This window comes from Pagrus major, chromosome 10, assembly GCF_040436345.1.
Source record: "Pagrus major chromosome 10, Pma_NU_1.0".
Taxonomy (NCBI): Eukaryota; Metazoa; Chordata; class Actinopteri; order Spariformes; family Sparidae; genus Pagrus; species Pagrus major.
This window is the reverse complement of record NC_133224.1, coordinates 19101679-19121558: the sequence shown is the minus strand read 5'-3', so window position 1 is coordinate 19121558 and position 19880 is coordinate 19101679. Positions and strand designations below refer to the sequence as shown.

The 19880-nt window shown below is 40.2% G+C and overlaps 3 protein-coding genes across 3 annotated transcripts; all 3 read left to right on the top strand.

Moving 5' to 3' along the window:
- The first annotated feature begins 4459 nt into the window (after window positions 1-4459).
- On the top strand, window positions 4460-6613 carry LOC141003367 (uncharacterized). Its single transcript, XM_073474691.1, has 5 exons — window positions 4460-4514; window positions 4635-5330; window positions 5424-5540; window positions 6191-6234; window positions 6503-6613. Exons 1-5 carry the CDS (start codon window positions 4460-4462, stop codon window positions 6611-6613), a joined length of 1023 nt encoding a protein of 340 aa, XP_073330792.1.
- A 3107-nt stretch (window positions 6614-9720) lies between these two features.
- LOC141003887 (uncharacterized) lies at window positions 9721-11919 on the top strand. The gene is made up of 5 exons (XM_073475362.1): window positions 9721-9775; window positions 9878-10576; window positions 10680-10805; window positions 11192-11229; window positions 11800-11919. The coding sequence occupies exons 1-5, from the start codon at window positions 9721-9723 to the stop codon at window positions 11917-11919; spliced, it is 1038 nt and encodes a 345-aa protein (XP_073331463.1).
- A 4446-nt stretch (window positions 11920-16365) lies between these two features.
- On the top strand, window positions 16366-18301 carry LOC141003880 (uncharacterized). The gene is made up of 5 exons (XM_073475354.1): window positions 16366-16408; window positions 16957-17655; window positions 17768-17893; window positions 17972-18015; window positions 18118-18301. The coding sequence occupies exons 1-5, from the start codon at window positions 16366-16368 to the stop codon at window positions 18235-18237; spliced, it is 1032 nt and encodes a 343-aa protein (XP_073331455.1). The 3' UTR covers window positions 18238-18301.
- The last annotated feature ends 1579 nt before the right edge of the window (window positions 18302-19880 follow it).

Here is a 19880-nt window from a genome sequence, read left to right as displayed (position 1 = left end):
TAATATTGAACAGTCATGGTCCAGAGAGGATGATTCCTACTAACTCTCCCCTGACTTCTCCTATGGTGCTACTATTGGGTTGACATTTTTGGAAGCATGCTCCATGTCTCAACAACTATCACATGGAATTCCTCCATGGATTGGCACACAATTTGGTGCAGACACTCGTGGTCCCCAGAGGCAGAATCCTACTGACTTCGATGATCCCCTGACACTTTATCTAGCGCCACTATAAGGTGCCCATTTGTGGTTGTCAGAGAAATGTCGCAACAGCTGTTGGACAGCTATGGCCAAAGAGTCTTATTCCACTTGATAATGTTAGCTTAGGCTTCAACACATATTTACATGAGTAAAAGTATTGTTACTGTTACTGTTTCTGCTACTCTACCCACCTCTGCCAACAAGCATTCACCTTTAGTATCACTCCTGTGGGTAATGTGGTGTGTAAAGCTTGAACACAGGAAGACTGACATCTTGCCTTGCCAAGTGATTTGTTGGGAGCAGAACAAGGAGCAGGGTGTATGTTACAGTGCATCAGTATGTTGTGAAATAAAGGTGGAGGAGACGAGAGATGTGTGGACACTATACTTACCAAAGCCTGGTAACCAAAAACTTCCATTTGGCTCTACTAAGGTTTTACTTCCCTATAGTTTACTTAGTCCTCCACAACCTTTCCATTTTAGAGAGATAATCAAGCAAGTTTTAGCATCAAAATATAGCAAGTAGAAGAACCAAAGTAGACAATGAAGGGGGCAACATGTGTTCACTGTTTCCAACATAGGACATTCAGTGTCACTTCTTGTTAGCCAATCAAACAGTCTCCTCTCTAAGAGTAGAGAACGTACGGAGGATCTATACATTCAACAAGATTTTTGATGAAGATGAATTGCTGAAGTTTGCTTTATATCTGACTTGTCTTTGCTTGTGGGAAAAAGGCAAGTTTGGCCTTCTGTGGATCTATTTGTATTCTTAAAGGGGACATATTATGCAAAACTCACTTTTTCCTTGGTTTAGTATGTATATTTGCGTATCCGGAGTGCCTCCCCACCCCTTAAGCATAAGTTTCCACAACTAAGTAAATATTTTGTACCTGCCGGAGTCAGGACTTGAGTCTCTCAACGAGCCGTTTGGATTTCGACTGGATTGTGACGTCACAATCCGGTCTTTTGCATACTCCAGCCCTCGCACTGGCTATCTCCTCCCACACTACGCCAGCTACCTGAACGAGGATCCGCCATTTTCTCGTTCTCGCTTCACTTGTAAGCGACAGCCTGAGGCTACCATGTACAACCCGAAAGCCAAGCACTGCTGCTCTGTCGTCGGATGCACGGATCCTCCTGTTTCGCTACATGGCCTCCCTACCACAGAGGATATCAGAGCGAAGTGGCTACATTTTATTTATCAGGGAAACGTCCCAGCTTCAGTGAGCAAAAGCGTTATGGTCTGTGCCAGTCACTTCACGCCGGACTGCTTCAGCAACCAGGTCAGGACTGGACGCTGGACTGGCAACAAGATTGTCCCTTAAAAGATGGATCCATACCCACTGTCAATGATGGAACTGTAAGTATTTAAAAAAACAGTGTAGTTTGTGTTACTTTGGCCATTTAGCACATGAGCTAACGCTAACGCTAACCGTCGATGTAAATATGAGGCTGAACTAACGTTACATGTGAAGTTATCAACGTTGGGCTTACTGGCCGTAGTATTCACGATAATGTTAATGTTACCAAACGTTAATTTGTCATATCAGCACTCTTTTAAAACATGACAGTGAATTGAGAAAATGAATTAGGATATTGAGATTTTATCGCTTCTAACTGGCCGGTGAACCACTGCTCGGCTGTGAACAAGCAGAGGAGACGGTGTGAAATGTCTCGGTTGTTAGCGGACGGTGAGCTGCTGTTCCTCCGCGAACACGCAGAGGAGATTGTATGAAATCGTCTCAGTTGTTCGCGGACGGTGAGCTACTTTAATTCATTAGCATGTTGTGCTAAAGGACAGTGACCTGCATGTTACCTGCAGTAAAGCAATCACTACTTTGTCTTGGAGCCAGAGACAGGGGTTAGCTGCTACATGTCTGCTGTGCTACTATCAGTTATATGCAGGCATGGACACAGAAAAGTTGTGTATAGCTCGTTGCCATGGTCATGTGATGCCGTCCTCACGTCTTCCGCCCAAGAGCAAGAGGTGGGCGGCGCACGCAGTAGCTCATTAGCATTAAAGGGAAAGGCACTCAAACCGGCCGCTTAGAGCAGGGCTGTGAAACTGGTGTGTAAACACCCCTGCTGTGCTCAATCCTTCGTTTTTTTCGACCAAAGCATGTTACTGTCATTCCATTTAGACATCAAGGAACCATGTCAACAAGCAGAAATGAGCATAATATGTCACCTTTAAGTGTATAGTCATTCCTGTTACAATGTCGAAGCTTTACAATAAACTTCTATCATTGCGTTCATTTGGCTCTTTTCTGAAGACTGAAGACGTTGGCGTGTATGCTTGCAAAAGTACAGCTCAGACACCGCCAAAAACACATGACCAAAGCAGCTGTTTGAGAATGCAACCAACAAAGCCAACCAATCAGAGGTGGCGTGGGGCGGGTGTTGAGAGAACACTAATGGGATCCATAATAACACGTACAGTAAACTGGCTGTTTGGGGCAGGTAGTAGCCCTTTTCACACAGAGACACCACATTATCACCGCAGTGGCAGTTTGCCAATTCTCCGCCGTTGCTTGTTCACACAGAGCCGAGCAGCTCCGGCGTAAAGACGAACAAGTGTATAATTCACACAGAAAGCCGGCGCCGCGGCTCCAGAAGAGGCGTGACGGTACACGTCATGACGATGATGTGTGTGTTTCTTTCAATGTGTTTCCCCCGGTGTCCTCCTATTCATCTAAACATGTACTCACTGACTGTTTATAATCATGTGGATGATGTTATAATGTGTTGTGATTGAGATGCTGACCCACCATACATCCTGGAAAGTGACAGTTACATTTTTCACTCTAAATTACATAATCACATAATCACCATCAGTAAACAGGACGCTGTCTGACTCTTTCACTCGTGGGGAGGGAGGATGTTTTCTGGGGGAAAGTTCACTGAAGTCTCGGTCAGGAGGGCTGACCGTCACTGACTTTTTTCACTGCAAAAAACACTTGGTGAGTTAAAGTTTTTTGCTGTGGACAGACGCTGTTTTTCGGGCAGAAATGTGACAAAGAGTCGGTCGGACAGACAGGAGGACAGACACTTCTCCACGAATAACTGCAGTATTTTTTTCCTCGTATAAGTTGCCAAAGAGTTTCAGTTTGAAACTACGTTACTGTTGTTTGGTCCTGTCACATTGCTTTGTGGGACATTTCTCTATATTTTGTTGAGTGAAGGATCTGTGTAGTTATCAGACAGTTAACACCATCAGATCGACACGCCCCTGCTCCACGCCGCCGGCTTAACCGTTCACATTGGTTCGGTTCGCCAATAATGCGCCTCTGATACTACCTCCGCGGGATCCCTGCATTCAAACGGCAGTGTGAAGGGGGCTAATGTTAACACTGCACGAGTAAAGCAAATAAACACAAAGGTTCCTGTCGTCAAACTCGCGTCACTGTTGATGTATAAACCATTAAACAACCACCACTGCTGATGAAATCCTAATGTGACTCAGGCACACATATTCAGAGATGAGGTAATGTTTTAAAGTTTTGTTTACCTTAAATTTAGTGTTGTTCACTGACTTCCCTATCTCCGACCTAATGAAACGCATCATTACTTTGAGTAAACTTGTGGATTTCTCTGGGTTTGAACATTGTTGGAAACATTTGGGATAATGTCAGTACACAGCTCAACAAATTGCATAACAAGGGTCAAGTCGTCATTTTAATGCAGAATTAGTAAATTAAAAAGTAATATACGCGTATTACTTTTAACACACATGTAATGTGTGTCTTCTGAAGTCAGTAAAAAACAACAGTTCTAGAACAGTTCACAAACCTCAATGGGAGTGAAGTCAAAAGGGGGCTGGTCAGAGTCTTGTCCCTCCTTCACAGCACATTCCAGCCACAACCGTTTGAAGTGTGAACTTGAACCAGTCAGACATTTCAGATGCTTTATATTTTGTGCATTCGACACTAATAAATATTACAGGGCTGATTGAAGATGATTTGGTATTTTTCTCATAATCATTGTACCAAATTCTATCTGTCTTGTGTACAAACTAAACTAAAGTAGATAAAACACATTATCTTTGCGTACCATTTTTTAAATAATAAATCTTTCCAAATGGGGTTTTGATTGATTCTGTTGTTTTGAATTGTTTCTCAAAGACCAAAAATAACACTGCAGGGGGCACTGGTCATGTGATCATTGAAAGTCATTTCTGATTGGCCAATCAAAAACAATCTTGTCTATGAAAAGAACGAACAGACAATCCCTCCAGACATAGCCACGGAAATTTCGACAACATGACGCCTTCGATGTTTGCTTTGTCTGTGACATGTCTGCTTTTGGGTACAATGGGTAAGTTCTATCTTTTTAATCGCATTTTACCTATGATGGTTTTTGATATGTTCTGTTCTGTGTGTTACAGTATGGTATAAAATTAACTGTGCATTTGTTTGTTCTCCATTTTCTCCTCAGCTGATATGACTGCTCTAACACTATCATCATCTTTGCGTTTCATATCAGTTAGCGTTGGTGAACCTGTGACTTTGGAATGTTACTATGAAGGTAGTTCAGTAGTGATGTTGTACTGGTATAAACAAACCCCAGGACAGAAACCACAGCTGGTGTCTAAATTCTATAAGCTTGACAAAAATCCCACTCTGTTTGGTGAATTTGAGAACGATCCACGCTTGAAACTGGACAGTACCCCTGGTAAAAATCATCTGAGGATCTCATATGTGCAAAGTTCAGATGCAGGTACTTATTACTGCATGGGTGTCTCTGTATATGTGTATGACTTTATAGAGGGCATTACTATCCATGTAGAGAGCCCAGGTTTGATCATCCCAGCTTGGGTTGATCAGTCAGCATCTGAGATCATCCAGCCAGGAGGCTCTGTGACTCTGAACTGTACAGTACACACTGGGACCTGTGATGGAGAACACAGTGTTTACTGGTTCAAACACTCTCAAGAATCTCATCCAGGACTCATTTACACCCATGGAGGCAGGAATGATCAGTGTGAGAGGAAAGACAACACACAAACACACACCTGTGTCTACAACTTGCCAATGAAGAGCCTGAATCTTTCTCATGCTGGGACCTACTACTGTGCTGTTGCCTTATGTGGAGACTTCGTGTTTGGAAATGGGACCAAGCTGGACTTTGAAGGTAAGCAACATGCTGACAAAGCCTGTTTCATTTACTTACGTATATTTTAATTTGATGAAAAATTCTGCCATGTCTCCCAATGTTCATCTGCAGATAAAGAAGACTCTCCTGTCTCGTTGTACTTCTTGAGCGGCGCTTTGGCATTCACCGGCATCCTGGTTGTTTTACTGGCTTATACAACATACAAAATGTACAAGAGAAACAGCATGGGTAGGCTAAAATGTCATTCCATAAATTTGAAAACGCAACGTTTCCTGTAATGCTGTTTCATAATAAAAGCTTTTAAATGACTTAATAACGGGGGCTTTTATTGTAAAGAAGTCATAGGTAATGTGGGGATCAGGACAAGCGTGTCATTGGTTTAAGACACACCTTCAAGCTGATAGCCCAGTTGAAGTTATTTCAAAAATACATAGTTAGCTACTGTCAGAAACATACCATGGAAATATATACGGTATATAGCACAGAGTACAGATAACTCTAAAATCATTGTATGATGGTGCAGCTGATAAAACAAAATAATACATTTTGTTGTATCAACTGCAAACATCATCGGTAATGTAAATCTATATATTTCTAATCATAAAAGGGAGGATCAATATTTCCTACTTGGAGCTGAGAAATGAATGCAGTATCAGTATTAAATTGTTAGAGTCCTCATATTTACACTCATTCACACTCATTCACACTCACACTCTAGTTTCCTGGCTTTTCCTATGGTCCCTTGTGTGTTTGAGTAGAAGTCAAACCCTAAAATCAGATTAACAGTCCAAATTATCCATTTAAGTCAAAAGGAGTATCTTCTCATGAAAAGTATTGTGAATGTTAAAGAGGCCTTTTGTGTTTTTTTTCACAACCAGACCCTCAAGCAAGATCCTCGTCTGCCTCGGTTCCAAGTGCAGAGGTGAGTATCATCTGTTGCTGGTTTAGATTTTTACCTTTATTTCTGTTATTTTAAAAAAATATATATATATATTTAGTTTCAAAAACCACAACAGGAGAGTTAACACCTTTCTCACAGTCTCAGCAAAATAAATTGACATTTTTCAATTCACAAAGGAAGTGACTTTGGCAGTTTGTGATTTCAATTAGACTAAACAGATCATAGCGCATGTCTATATCAGTCAGGAGACATGTACTAGGCATTTAACCCTTTTATATTCTATTCCCAGGGTTACCAAGATGTAGACAACCTCCATTATGCTGCCGTAAGGATGAACAAGGCCAACAGATCAGCGAGACAGAAAGACGACAGCTGTGTGTACTCCAGTGTGAGGCCGTAAAATTGGACTGTTTCATTTGTACTCAAGAAGTCATTTCACCTCCTGATACTGAATGTAAAGATGTACCTTGCAGTGCACCAATTAAACACGTTCCCTCGGCTACAGCTAGGCCAGGTTTCTTTGATGTGATCGAGGTGCCATGTTTCCACTCCTACACTCTTAGTCGTAGTCAACAACGCACAAACACACAACCACACATAACTGATGTCAGAGGTGACTGTGGGCAAAGGTACTTGATAGAGGAAAACGGACATAAAAATAAAGTTTGTAGCCGATGCTAAAAGCTTCCTGTTTCCCCTTCACACAACTTGTGTTATTTGGTTGTTGTTTGTGGGCTACAATTGGTCTGGCATTGCAAACTTTAACCATATGGACATGACACATTCGAGGCGTGGTAGCATGCACAGCCTTCTCACAGCAGGGTGATGCAGAGACCCACCGACATCTGATGTTGCATGCAGCACAAGCTAACCTCACTGATAGTGAGCGCCCACCCCAAGTGTATAAGCAATACGTGTCTGTTTTCATGGGTTGTTTACTGTAAATGCGCTGATTGCATACCTTAAACCCAGAGGTGTGAGGATCTTTTTTTAGCCTCGGTGTGGTCGTCGGCCAAAGATTAGCGCTCACTACACTTTGGTCACTTATTTTTTGACGCCCCTTCGCACTTTTTATCTTTATGATTTCATACAGGAAGTCTGCAGTGTTTCATGCATAGCAGCCACACAGCATAACTGTAATGCCCAGACTATTTTACCAAGAAATCATTTGACCAATCAAACTTATGTATTCATTTGCAAATATTTAGCAATGCTTTGTACCAAATATTATGATCAAAGTATGGTCAAAGTAATGAAAGCTATAATAGAGCTGAGTCATCCCAAACTGCTAAAATAATAACTAGTTATTCTAGAACATTTGTGCATATGCACTCAATTATTTCAATGCTTTTTGAAAATCATATAAAAGGCAGTGTCAGAAACCCTCAGGACCAGCCACCCTTGGGGAGTAATGAGCTCACATTGTTGTTAGCCCAAACATCTCACGTCCACCCACAGTAGTGTAGTATGTCTGCCTGACAGACAGTTGTGCTAGCACACAGGTTTTGCATTGACTGTTGTATCAAACAAGCAGTGGCCATGATATTTGTGTTTTTGTAAGGAGTGTGGCAATTGTATACACAAATTACTGGTACAGCAAAATTAGCCACATGTGGGTTTATCTGATATCACCATGTTGGTGTTGTTACTAGAACATCATGATTAATGTCATTCCAGGGCTGTCAATGCAACTGACCAATCATTGTGATGTCATAGCTTTTTGTTTCATGTTGGTGTTGTTCCTGAAATATTCCAACAATCAATCAATCAATCAATCAATCACTCTTTATTTGTATAGCATTTTTCATACATACATTTTCATCATAATTGATCAAGTCCACATCTGGAGTATGCATTTATGGAGGAACTAGAAGAAGAATCGATCTGAAAGATCTGGGGTTTGTGACCTGGCGGGAACAATTGTTGTACTTATTAGTTTTTGTTGTAGTTGTTGGCGTTTGTTTAGGTTTAGGCAACAAAAATACTAGGCTAGGTTTAGGCAACAAAAATCCTTGGCTAGCTTGAGGCAACAAAAATACTTGGTTAGGTTTAAGCAACAAAAATAAATAGCTAGCTTTAAGCAACAAAATAACTTGGCTAGGCTTAGGCAACAAAAATAAATAGCTAGGCTTAGGCAACAAAAATCCTTGGTTAGCATGAGGCAACAAAAGTCCTTGGTTAAGTTTAAGCAACAAAAATACTTAGCTAGGCTAAGGCAACAAAAATACTTAGCCAGCTTTAGGCAACAAAATCCTTAGTTAGGTTTAGGCAACAAAATCCTTAGTTAGGTTTAGGCAACAAAAATACTTGGCTAGGTTTAGGCAACGAAAGTACTTGGCTAAATTTAGATAACAGAAATCCTTGGTTAGGTTTAGGCAACAAAAGTACTTGGCTAGGTTTAGGCCACAACAATACTTGGCTAGGTTTAGGCAAATTAAATACTTGATGAGGTTTATGCAACAGAAATATTTCACTAGGTTTGAGCAACAAATATACTTGGCTAGGCTTAGACAACAAAAATAAATAGCTAGGTTTAACAAAAATACTTGGCTAGGTTTATGCAACAGAAATCCTTGGTTAGGTTTAGGCAACAAAAAATCCTTGGTTAAGTTTAGGCAACAAAAATACTGGCTAGGTTTAGGCAACAAAAATAAATAGCTAGGTTTAGGCAACAGAAATCCATGGTTAGGTTTAGGCAACAAAAGTACTTGGCTAGGTTTAGGCAACAGGAATCCTTGGTTAGGTTTAGGCAACTAAAATGCTTAGCTATGTTTAAGCAAATTAAATACTTGATGAGATTTACGCAACAGAAATATTTGGCTAGGTTTTGAACAACAAATATACTTGGTTAGGTTAAGGTAACAAAACCACTTGGCTAGGTTTAGGCAACAAAAGTACTTTGTTTAGTTTTAGGAAATCATGGTTTGGGTTAAAAAAATACCAGATTATAATGTTAAACATGTGTTTAATAGGATAATTTCTTCCATGTTGGTATTTTTAGGGTTGGGGTTAGGGGTTTAGGGTGGCCTTTTCCCCCAAGTCGCAATGCTATGACATTAAAAACGTGAATGGTCAGTTTTAATTGCGGTCCCTGAAACACTGTTAATTATGATGATCCAGAACCAACACCAACACAGCAATATCAAAAAGTGCAAAATGGTCCAGCAGTAATTCCTACATGGCATTGGTTATTTCTCTCAGTCTATAAACAAGTGTTGCAGCCACCTGTTGTACAACACAATGTCCCTTTAATGGCTACAGTTATTTAAGTGGGGAGGTTGTATAGCAATCACAAATGCTGCTTTTTAACACTGATGATTTATAAAAAGAGACCTGTTTGAACTCATTGGTCTCTCTCAATGCACTGCATTCAAAGCAGCACTGATCATGTGTTCATTGTTTCCAAATCAGCTGATGTTCCTGTTAGCCAATCAAAAAGAGAGTCCTCTTTCTAAAAAGTGGAAAACGTACTGAGATGCGATTCATTCAACACATAATTTGAACACGATGAACACCATGTGGTTTGCTTTGTATCTGACTTATCTGTTCTTGGGAAGAATAGGTAAGTTTTCTGTGTAACTTGTATTTTTATTATGATTGCAGATTTCACAGATAGACATTATGATAATTGAATTAAATGTGCTCTTTCTGGATCTCTTTTCAGCTCCGACTACTGTTGTGAAAACGTCTACATATGTGGGTCAAGACAGTGGTTTTGTGTCAGCCAATCTTGGTGACAGCGTGACCATGCGATGCTTCTATAAAGGTGATGCAGTGATGTTTTACTGGTATAAGCAAACTCTGGGGCAGAAGCCACGGCTCCTCTCTACCTTCTATAAACATGAGAAAAGTGGCATTTTTCAGAACGAATTCAAGAACAATTCTCGTTTCGCCCTGGACACAGGAAATGGCAATAATCACTTGACAATCTCGGATTTGCGCATTTCAGACTCAGCTACTTACTACTGCACAGGTTGCTATGCATATGACTTTGAATTTGTAGAGGGCATTACTGTCAGTGTGAAGGGTTCAGGTTTGAACATCCCAGCTTTGGTTTATCAGTCAGCATCTGAGATCATCCAGCCAGGAGACTCTGTGGACTGTACAGTACACACTGGGACCTGTGATGGGGAACACAGTGTTTACTGGTTCAAAAACTCTCAAGAATCTCATCCAGGACTCATTTACACCCATGGAGGCAGGAATGATCATTGTGAGAGGAAAGATAACACGCAAACACACACCTGTGTCTACAACTTACCAATGAAGAGCCTGAATCCTTCTCATGCTGGGACCTACTACTGTGCTGTTGCCTCATGTGGACACATACTGTTTGGGGAGGAGAAAAAGTTGGATTCAGAGCGTAAGTAACATGATAGAAGATGTTTAATATGGATATTAGTTATGTTGAATTCCTCCTCAATATTCTACAGCTCTGTCATGTCTCCTATCATCTGCTTTTGCAGGAAAGGTGGTCTCTCCTGTCTTGGTGTATTCCCTGACTGGAGCTTTGACATTCAACACCATCCTGGTTGTTTTACTGGCATATGCAGCATATACACTGAACAAAAGAAACAGATGCGGATGTACAGGTGAGCCAACTTTCATTTGTTACTTTTCTTAGTGTATATTTATGTTCTTAATACTGGAGGCGCAGCCATTCGAAGTTGATACGAATAGAAAAGTCAACCAACTTCAGATTTTCTGACACCAATTTGTGGAAAACTGAGTCGTTCAACACGACTATTAACTTAAGGGGCCATATGATGGATATTCTGTTGAATAGTGCTGGTGTTACAGTATGAGGTGGTTTTAGTATGTATCTTTATGGATTGATCTAATCCTGACACGCTATTGCGGGGTAGTTCCATCATATCAGTAGTACGTAACACATAAAATCAAGACGTTAAAGTAATCAGTCTACTCACTGCCAGCATATTGAATTTTATAGGCTTTTATTTTTTTCTTTCTTAACCAGACTCAAGATCTTCAGCTTCCTTGAGTCCAAATGCAGCGGTAAGTATTTTTGAAGTATTGCACCACTAAGTCAATGTATATTACAGCATAACGACTTACGAAATATTATGAAAAAAAATAATATTTTTTTGCAGTATATAGTTCAGAATAGCTGTACCAAATCGGATTAATTAGCACAGGTGTTGCACCTATGCAAATTAATCCGATTTGGTACAGTTACTCTGAACGATATACTGCACACAGTAGCTGTCAGGTGTTTTAACACTGCAGGAACTTGCAACCAATAACCTAATCGTTAACAGTTCACCCCAAAATGAAATTCCATCGGCATGATCTTTGGTCCAAGGTTCCCATCAGAACATCTGTGATACAAGTCACTGAAATATCATATGTGGGTATGTCAGTATGAGTTAAGAGTTATAAGTTGTTCGTTCCCACAGTATATCGTAAATGGCTAATTTGTAAAGCACAAAGGTGATCCTTGAGCTGTTATATCAATGTGATCAATTGTACAGGTGCTGCTGTCGGTGTGTACAATACATGTATGTGTCAGACAAGTGATGTTTATTTATACATTGACTAAATGTAAAAATGATATTTTATTAACAGAATTACCAAGATTCAGACAACCTCCACTACGCTGCTCTGAGGGAATTCAGGGCCAAGAGGTCGCCGAGACAGAGGGACGACACACAAAGTGAATGTGTGTACTCCGGTGTTAGGCAGTAGGAGCTGGAAATATTGCATTTGGACTTGTGTAAAAAAATGTGTCTACTAATCTATGTAAAGTAATTTCTTATTAAAACATGAGCACTGCTGTCAGATTTCACCTCAATACACTGAATGTAAAGTTTTGCCCTGCAATAAACTTGTAAAACATTGCTTTCACCAACCAAGCTTTCCTGATACAGTATGACGTGTGTTCTCACATGTGCCATTTTTCTACCCCCACTATAACTGTTGTTGACAACGTACAAACACAACCACACACGACACATCTCTGTGGTGTCTGTGGGCTCAGGTACTTGAGAGAGCCTATAGTGGAACATTATTATTGAAGCAAATTCAGAGTATTAGTGCTGCACTGCTGAAAGGATGTAATACATTACTTTGTTTTACAAAGCAAAAACCTTCATCATTGAGAGTGTGTACAAAAAGGGCATCAGAGGCCTTCAAACGTCAAGCGTGATTGTTACGGATGTGACTCAGCAGGGCCGGCCTTCTCGTAGCAGGGTGACAACAAGACCCGCCAACACGTAATATCTGAATACAAGTTTTAAACATGGTGGGAACGAGCTGGTCAGATAATGAGTGTACACATTAATGCCTTTCCCGGGTGTCTTGACATTGTCCTTGATCTTTTGAAACCTCTGTGTGGTTGGCTGTCAAAGATGAGCTCTCAGTGTACTTGGTCGTATACTTCTCTAGGACCCTTTGCTCTCTATTGTCTCTGTGGTTTTAAACAGGAAGCCTCTGCAGTGTTTCCATGCACGGCAGTCACACAGTATGAGTCCAATCGTCAGACTATTTTAGTAGATTATATCTACAAATCAGTGTTCAAAAGCTAAAACAGGGTTTAATAAACAGTAGTAATCTACATCTAACATCTATGTAACATTAATGTATACACAGTCAATAATTAGATAGTCTTTTGTCATCATTTCGAATGCTGTGTGACTGTATTGTGGGTGGTGCTTCGAGTCTGAACTGCTCATCATATACTCCCACAGACATCTCGGGGTTTCAGCCTGACAGACCATACCAATCAAACAGTGGCCACTGTGTGTGTGCTTGGGAGAACAGCTGAAACAATACACATCCTCATGTAATGTCACAAGCAGCATTAGCTTTTGGCTGCAACAACCACTGCAAAGATTATACTATTTATAGCCATGCTAGTGGCATGGTTCAAGGGGTGGCAATGTTGTTTGGTCTGCTGATGCACCACTTTGATCCAGACTCAAACATCTCAACATCTACTGGGCAGGTTAAGATTGAATTTAAGATTGAACAGCCATGGTCCAGAGAGGATGATTCCTACTAACTGTCCCCTGACTTCTCCTATGGCGCTACTATTGGGTTGACATTTTTGGAAGCATGCTCCATGTCTCAACAACTATTACAATTCCTACTACTGGAATTCCTCCATGGATTGGATTGGCACACAATTTGGTGCAGACACTCGTGGTCCCCAGAGGCAGAATCCTACTGACTTCGATGATCCCCTGACACTTTATCTAGCGCCACTATGAGGTGCCCATTTGTGGTTGTCAGAGAAATGTCGCAACAGCTATTGGACAGCTATGGCTGAAGACTCTTATTCCAGTTTATAATGTTAGCTTAGGCTTCAACACATATTTACATGAGTGAAAGTACTGTTACTGTTACTGTTTCTGCTACTCTACCCACCTCTCCCAACAAGCATTCACCTTTAGTATCACTCCTGTGGGTAATGTGGTGTGCAAAGCTTGAACACAGGAAGACCGACATCTTGCCATACCAAACGTGTTTAAACTTTGAAATGCAGACAACTTTGTTGAATAAAGAGAGAGAAATGGTACAATGGAACAAGGAGCAGGGTGTATGTTACAGTGCATCAATATGTTGTGAAGTAAAGGTGGACGAGACTAGGGATGTGCAGACGCTATACTTACCAAAGCCTGGTAACCAAAAACTTGGCTCTACTAAGTATTCACTTGCCTATAGTTTACTTAGTCCTCCACAACCTTTCCATTTTAGAGAGATAATCAAGCAAGTTATAGCATCAGAATATAACAAGTAGAAGAACCAAAGTAGACAATGAAGGGGGCAACATGTGTTCACTGTTTCCAATATAGGACATTCAGTGTCACTTCTTGTTAGCCAATCAAACAGTCTCCTCTCTAAGAGTAGAGAACGTACGGAGGATCTCTACATTCAACAAGATGTTTTGATGAAGATGACATCGCTGAAGTTTGCTTTATATCTGACTTGTCTTTGCTTGTGGAGAAAAGGCAAGTTTGGCCTTCTGATGATCTATTTGTATTCTTAAGTGTATAGTCATTCCTGTTACAATGTCGAAGCTTTACAATAAACTTCTATCATTGCGTTCATTTGGCTCTTTTCTGAAGACTGACGACGTTGGCGTGTATGCTTGCAAAAGTACAGCTCAGACACCGCCAAAAACACATGACCAAAGCTACTGTTTGAGAATGCAACCAACAAAGCCAACCAATCAGAGGTGCCGTGGGGCGGGTGTTGAGAGAACACTAATGGGATCCATAATAACACGTACAGTAAACTGTCTGTTTGGAGCAGATACTGTTATCACTGCACGAGTAAAGCAAATAAACACAAAGGTTCCTGTCGTCAAACTTGCTTCACTGTTGATGTATAAACCATTAAACAACCACCACTGCTGATGAAATCCTAATGTGACTCGGGCACACATATTCAGAGATGAGGTAATGTTTTAAAGTTTTGTTTACCTTAAATTTAGTCTCATTCACCGGCTTCCCTATCCCAGAAGTAGCAGCGGCGACCTAATTTTACCTTGGGTAAACTTGTGGATTTCTCTGGGTTTGAACATTGTTGGAAACATTTGGGATAATGTCAGTACACAGCTCAACAAATTGCATAACAAGGGTCGAGTCAACATTTTAATGCAGAATTGGTAAATTAAATCAATCAATCAATCAATCAAACTTTATTTGTAGAGCGCTTTTCATACATGCTAATGTAGCTCAAAGTGCTTTACAGAAATTAAAAACAGCAGCAACAACAATTAAAAAAAACAACAGCCCCCCCCCACACGCACCCACACACGCACACACACACACACACACACACACACACACACACACACACACACACAGCCACACACAGCCACACCCAGCTACTTAAAACCCAACAGGAAAAAATAAAAAGTGAGTAATAATAAATAACTGTATAGTGATAAATGAAAACAGGGCACTAACAACAGGTATTGCGGAACCGAGGAAACGCTATCATCGATGTATTTCACTGAGGAGTCACTAGTGGCAGTAAAATAAATAAAATAAAATAAAGATAAAATAATAAAACTCTAAAACTAACTTAGAATGATAAAATACTAAAATAGGTTTAAAAGTCTATAACTGTTTATAAGTAAAGAAATAAAAAATAATCATAAATAAAGTAAAACAAGATAAAACAAGATAATTAAAATAAATACATGAATAATACATGAATAGATTAATCAAATAAAACCAGGTTTAAACAGGATAAAAAACCAATAAATACATAAATAAAATTCAGCTAAAAGCCAGCCTAAAAAGGAAGGTCTCAAGGTTGCTCTTAAAAGTATCAACATTCTCCAGTGCCCTCAGGTCCTCTGGGAGGCTGTTCCACAAACGTGGACCACGGTATTGAAAGGCGGCCTCCCCGTGAGTTTTTGTTCTCACTTTTGGAATGGTTAAAAGGTTGTTACCAGAGGACCTGAGGGTTCTGGAGGGTTCATACGATAAAAGAAAATCTGATAAAGAAGTTGGGCCAAGGCCATTAAGAGCTTTAAAAACTAATAAAAGGATCTTAAAATCAATCCTAAAGCAGACGCGTATATTAAAATGTATTATACGCGTATTACTTTTAACACACATGTAATGTGTGTCTTCTGAAGTCAGTAAGAAACAGCAGTCCTACAACAGTTCACAAACCTCAATGGGAGTCAAGTCAAAAGGGGGCTGTTCATGGTCTGAGTCTTGTCCTTCTTTCACAGCACATTTCAGCCACAACCATTTGAAGTGTGAACTTGAACCAGTCAGTCATTTCTGATGCTTTACATTTTGTGCATTCAACACTAATAAATATTACAGGGCTACTTTATTTATACGGAAGATTATTCAGTATTTTTCTGATAATCATTGTACCAAATTCTATCTGTCTTGTGTACAAACTAAACTAAAGTAGATAAAACACATTATCTCTGTACATTTTTTTAAATAAGTCAAAAAAGTCTTTCCAAATGGTGTTTTGATTGATTCTGTTGTTTTGAAATGTTTCTCAAAGACCAAAAATAACACTGCAGGGGGCACTGGTCATGTGATCATTGAGAGTCATTTCTGATTGGCCAATCAAAAACAATCTTGTCTATGAAAAGAACGAACAGACAATCCCTCCAGAAATAGCCACGGAAATTTCGACAACATGACACCTTCGATGTTTGCTTTGTCTGTGACATGTCTGCTTTTGGGTACAATGGGTAAGTTCTATCTTTTTAATCGCATTTTACCTATGATGGTTTTTGATATGTTCTGTTCTGTGTGTTACAGTATGGTATAAAATTAACTGTTCATTTGTTTGTTCTCCATTTTCTCCTCAGCTGATATGACTGCTCTAACACTATCATCATCTTTGCGTTTCATATCAGTTAGCGTTGGTGAATCTGTGACTTTGAAATGTTCCTATAAAGAAGGTTTAGTAGTGATGTTGTACTGGTTTAAACAAACCCCAGGACAGAAACCACATCTGGTGTCTAAATTCTATAAGCTTGACAAAAATCCCACTCTGTTTGGTGAATTTGAGAAAGATCCACGCTTGAAACTGGACAGTACCCCTGGTAAACATCATCTGAGGATCTCATATGTGCAAAGTTCAGATGCAGGTACTTATTACTGCATGGGCGGCTCTTCATATGTGTATAACGTTATAGAGGGCATTGTTATCCATGTAAAGAGCTCAGGTTTGAACATCCCAGCTTGGATCCATCAGTCAGCAAGTAAATGTGCATTTCTTTTGTCTCTCATTTCATTTCAGCTCAGACAACAGCTCTAAATTTGTCCCCAACTATTCATCAAGACGGAGGTTTCGTATCAGTTGAAACTGGGGACAGCTTGACTTTGCCATGTTTCTATGGAGATACTTTTCCTGTAAGGCTTTACTGGTATAAACAAACTCTGGGACAGAAACTACAGCTCATCTCTGCATTCTACAAGTTTGAAAAAAATGGAACTTTTTATGGTGAATTCAAGAGCAATCCACGCTTCACACTGGATACAAGAGATGGTAAAAATCATTTGAAGATCTCAGATCTGCGTATTTCAGACTCAGCTGCTTACAACTGCATGAGGGGCTATTTATCCACCGTAGAAATATTAGAGAGCACAGCTGTCAGTGTAACAGGTTCAGCTTCAGTCCATCAGTCAGCTCCTAAGATCATCCAGCCAGGAGGCTCTGTGACTCTGAACTGTACAGTACACACTGGGACCTGTGATGGAGAACACAGTGTTTACTGGTTCAAACACTCTCAAGAATCTCATCCAGGACTCATTTACACCCATGGAGGCAGGAATGATCAGTGTGAGAGGAAAAACAACACACAAACACACACCTGTGTCTACAACTTGCCAATGAAGAGCCTGAATCTTTCTCATGCTGGGACCTACTACTGTGCTGTTGCCTCATGTGGACACATACTGTTTGGAAACGGGACCAAGCTGGACTTTCAGGGTAAGTAACTTTCATCAGGCTGTCATTTATTTCTAAGAATATTACTTCCTATTTAACCTCAGATGAACATGACTGAAAGCTCTGTGATGTCTCCTGCTGTCTGCATCTACAGATGATGAAGACTCTCCTGTCTTGGTGTATTTCTTGACTGGCACTTCAGCATTCTCCACCACTCTGTGTGTTTTAATGGCTTTCTTCGTGTGCATGATGAACAGGAGACACAGCTGCCTTTGTACAGGTAATCAATCATGTTTTCATCTATAGTGTGTATTTTCTGAACATGACATTATGGTAACATTTTCTTTTTTCTTTTCAGAGTCTCAGGCAAGATTTTCAGCCCTCTCAACGACAACTGATGAGGTATTTCCTATTGAGACAACTGAATATGTTACCGTTCAAATAGACTAAATGTTTTGTGGATGTTATTACTGATATTGTTTTTTTCCTCTTTTTCATCACCAGGGTTACCAAAATGAAGATAATGACTATGAGAATGTTTCAAGGGAGAACAGGGTCAACAGACGGAGACGACAGAGAGACGACACCTGGAGTGAATGTGTGTACCTCAGTGTAAAGCAGTAGAGCTGTTTCATCTTTGTCTTTGTGCAGCAGAACATGACTTCATACTGACTCTTTTAAAAGTATCATCTGGATTTTGTCTACATGATTTCACCTAAATATGATGACTGTAAAGTGTTGCTTTCTAATAAACCCAATTACCAAGCTTTTGCAAAGACAACACATGAGAAGTGCAATGACTTCAGCTGTCTCTGTGTGGGCTGCAACACACATAACTCAACATATTACATATTTTTCACTCCATGGTTTATCAGTTGCAAATGTTATCAGCAACAAAATTTACATCTTCAGATTTTCTGTCGTCATTTTGTGGTAAACTGAGCCATTGGACACAATTATTAGTTAACAGGTTTCCCATTGATATGAATGTATTTTATAAGTGCTGTTACATCATTGTAATCAATGCATTGTGCAGGCATTGCTGTAAGAATGATATTTTATTAGCAGGACTGCTTAGATTCAGACAGCCTACATAGCGCCGCTTTTAGGGGAAACAAGGTCAAGAGATCAACAAGACAGGACAGCACCCAAAGTGATTGTGTGTACTCCAGTACATTGTACAGTGTATTGCATTTATACTTTGTTTCTGTGTAACAAGATTTTGTCTACCATTCTATGCAAAGTAATTCCTTCTAAAACATGAGCACTGCTGTCAGATCTCAGCTCATGTTGTATGTAAAGTTTTGCCCTGCAATAAACTTGTAGAACATTGCTTTCAGCAACCAAGATGTATTTGTACAGTATGACCTATGTGCTGCTATTCAACTCTCACTTAACTGTTGTTTACAACGTACGAACACAACCACACACAAGCCATCTGTGGTGTCTGTGGGCTCTGACACGTGAGCGAGTGTTCACAGTGGAAAATTACCATTAAAACAAAATCAGTGACCATGTTTGAGGACCTGCAGAGAAACTGTAAGTGTGTCAGTGCTGCACTGCTGAAAAGATGCAACACGTCACTTTATTTTACAAAGCAAAAACCTTCATCGTTGAGAGTGTACACGATCATCTAAAAGCACAGGTCATGACAGGCCAAACCCGCCTATTGATTACTCCCACTGACTGGTTGACGCTCAGTCGCAATGATGTCTCATTTCCTGGTCACACGTGAGTTGATGTGATGAGAGAGCACATTTTGCGCTTGTTCAAAAAATGTTTCCTGGTTCCGGGTGTAATTTGTCTCTCATAGTGTTTCTCTCTTCACCCGCTTGAAGCTAGAGGTGGGACTTTCTTCTTTCTATGTTAATGAGCTTGAGGGAGTGCACAAGAGAATGTGAGAAAGCCAAACGTTACAGAAAGTGAGAAAGTTGTTACTTCAAAAGCAAATAAAGAGCAAATATAACTCTCAGCAACAACACTATAACCAACATAAACACATCTAAAGTGCTTTCCACAGACTATACATTCTGAATTGTGAGAGCAAACCTTTGACAACATCAAGCATGATTGATGCGGATGTGACTCAGTAGGGCCGAGCTTCTCACAGCAGGGTGGTAACAAGACCCGCCTACATATATCCGAATATCCGCATTGTGCTCATTGTACGCCACAGCCCAGAGATGTTAGGTACTTTTTTGGCCTCTGTGTGCTCTGCAGTCAAGGGTGTCTCTCAATAGCTCTCAGCATACGTGGCCATGTTTCTG

What these genes read in the sequence shown, in the direction of transcription:
- LOC141003367 (XM_073474691.1), top strand. Translation starts at nt 4,460, where the DNA reads ATGACGCCTTCGATGTTTGCTTTGTCTGTGACATGTCTGCTTTTGGGT. An exon ending in TCTGCTTTTGGGTACAATGG is followed by an intron (nt 4,515 to 4,634) that starts GTAAGTTCTATC and finishes TTTTCTCCTCAG; the next exon opens with CTGATATGACTGCTCTAACA. An exon ending in GACCAAGCTGGACTTTGAAG is followed by an intron (nt 5,331 to 5,423) that starts GTAAGCAACATG and finishes GTTCATCTGCAG; the next exon opens with ATAAAGAAGACTCTCCTGTC.
- LOC141003887 (XM_073475362.1), top strand. Translation starts at nt 9,721, where the DNA reads ATGAACACCATGTGGTTTGCTTTGTATCTGACTTATCTGTTCTTGGGA. An exon ending in GAAAAAGTTGGATTCAGAGC is followed by an intron (nt 10,577 to 10,679) that starts GTAAGTAACATG and finishes CTGCTTTTGCAG; the next exon opens with GAAAGGTGGTCTCTCCTGTC. An exon ending in AAACAGATGCGGATGTACAG is followed by an intron (nt 10,806 to 11,191) that starts GTGAGCCAACTT and finishes TTTCTTAACCAG; the next exon opens with ACTCAAGATCTTCAGCTTCC.
- LOC141003880 (XM_073475354.1), top strand. Translation starts at nt 16,366, where the DNA reads ATGTTTGCTTTGTCTGTGACATGTCTGCTTTTGGGTACAATGG. An exon ending in TCTGCTTTTGGGTACAATGG is followed by an intron (nt 16,409 to 16,956) that starts GTAAGTTCTATC and finishes TCTCTCATTTCA; the next exon opens with TTTCAGCTCAGACAACAGCT. An exon ending in GACCAAGCTGGACTTTCAGG is followed by an intron (nt 17,656 to 17,767) that starts GTAAGTAACTTT and finishes CTGCATCTACAG; the next exon opens with ATGATGAAGACTCTCCTGTC.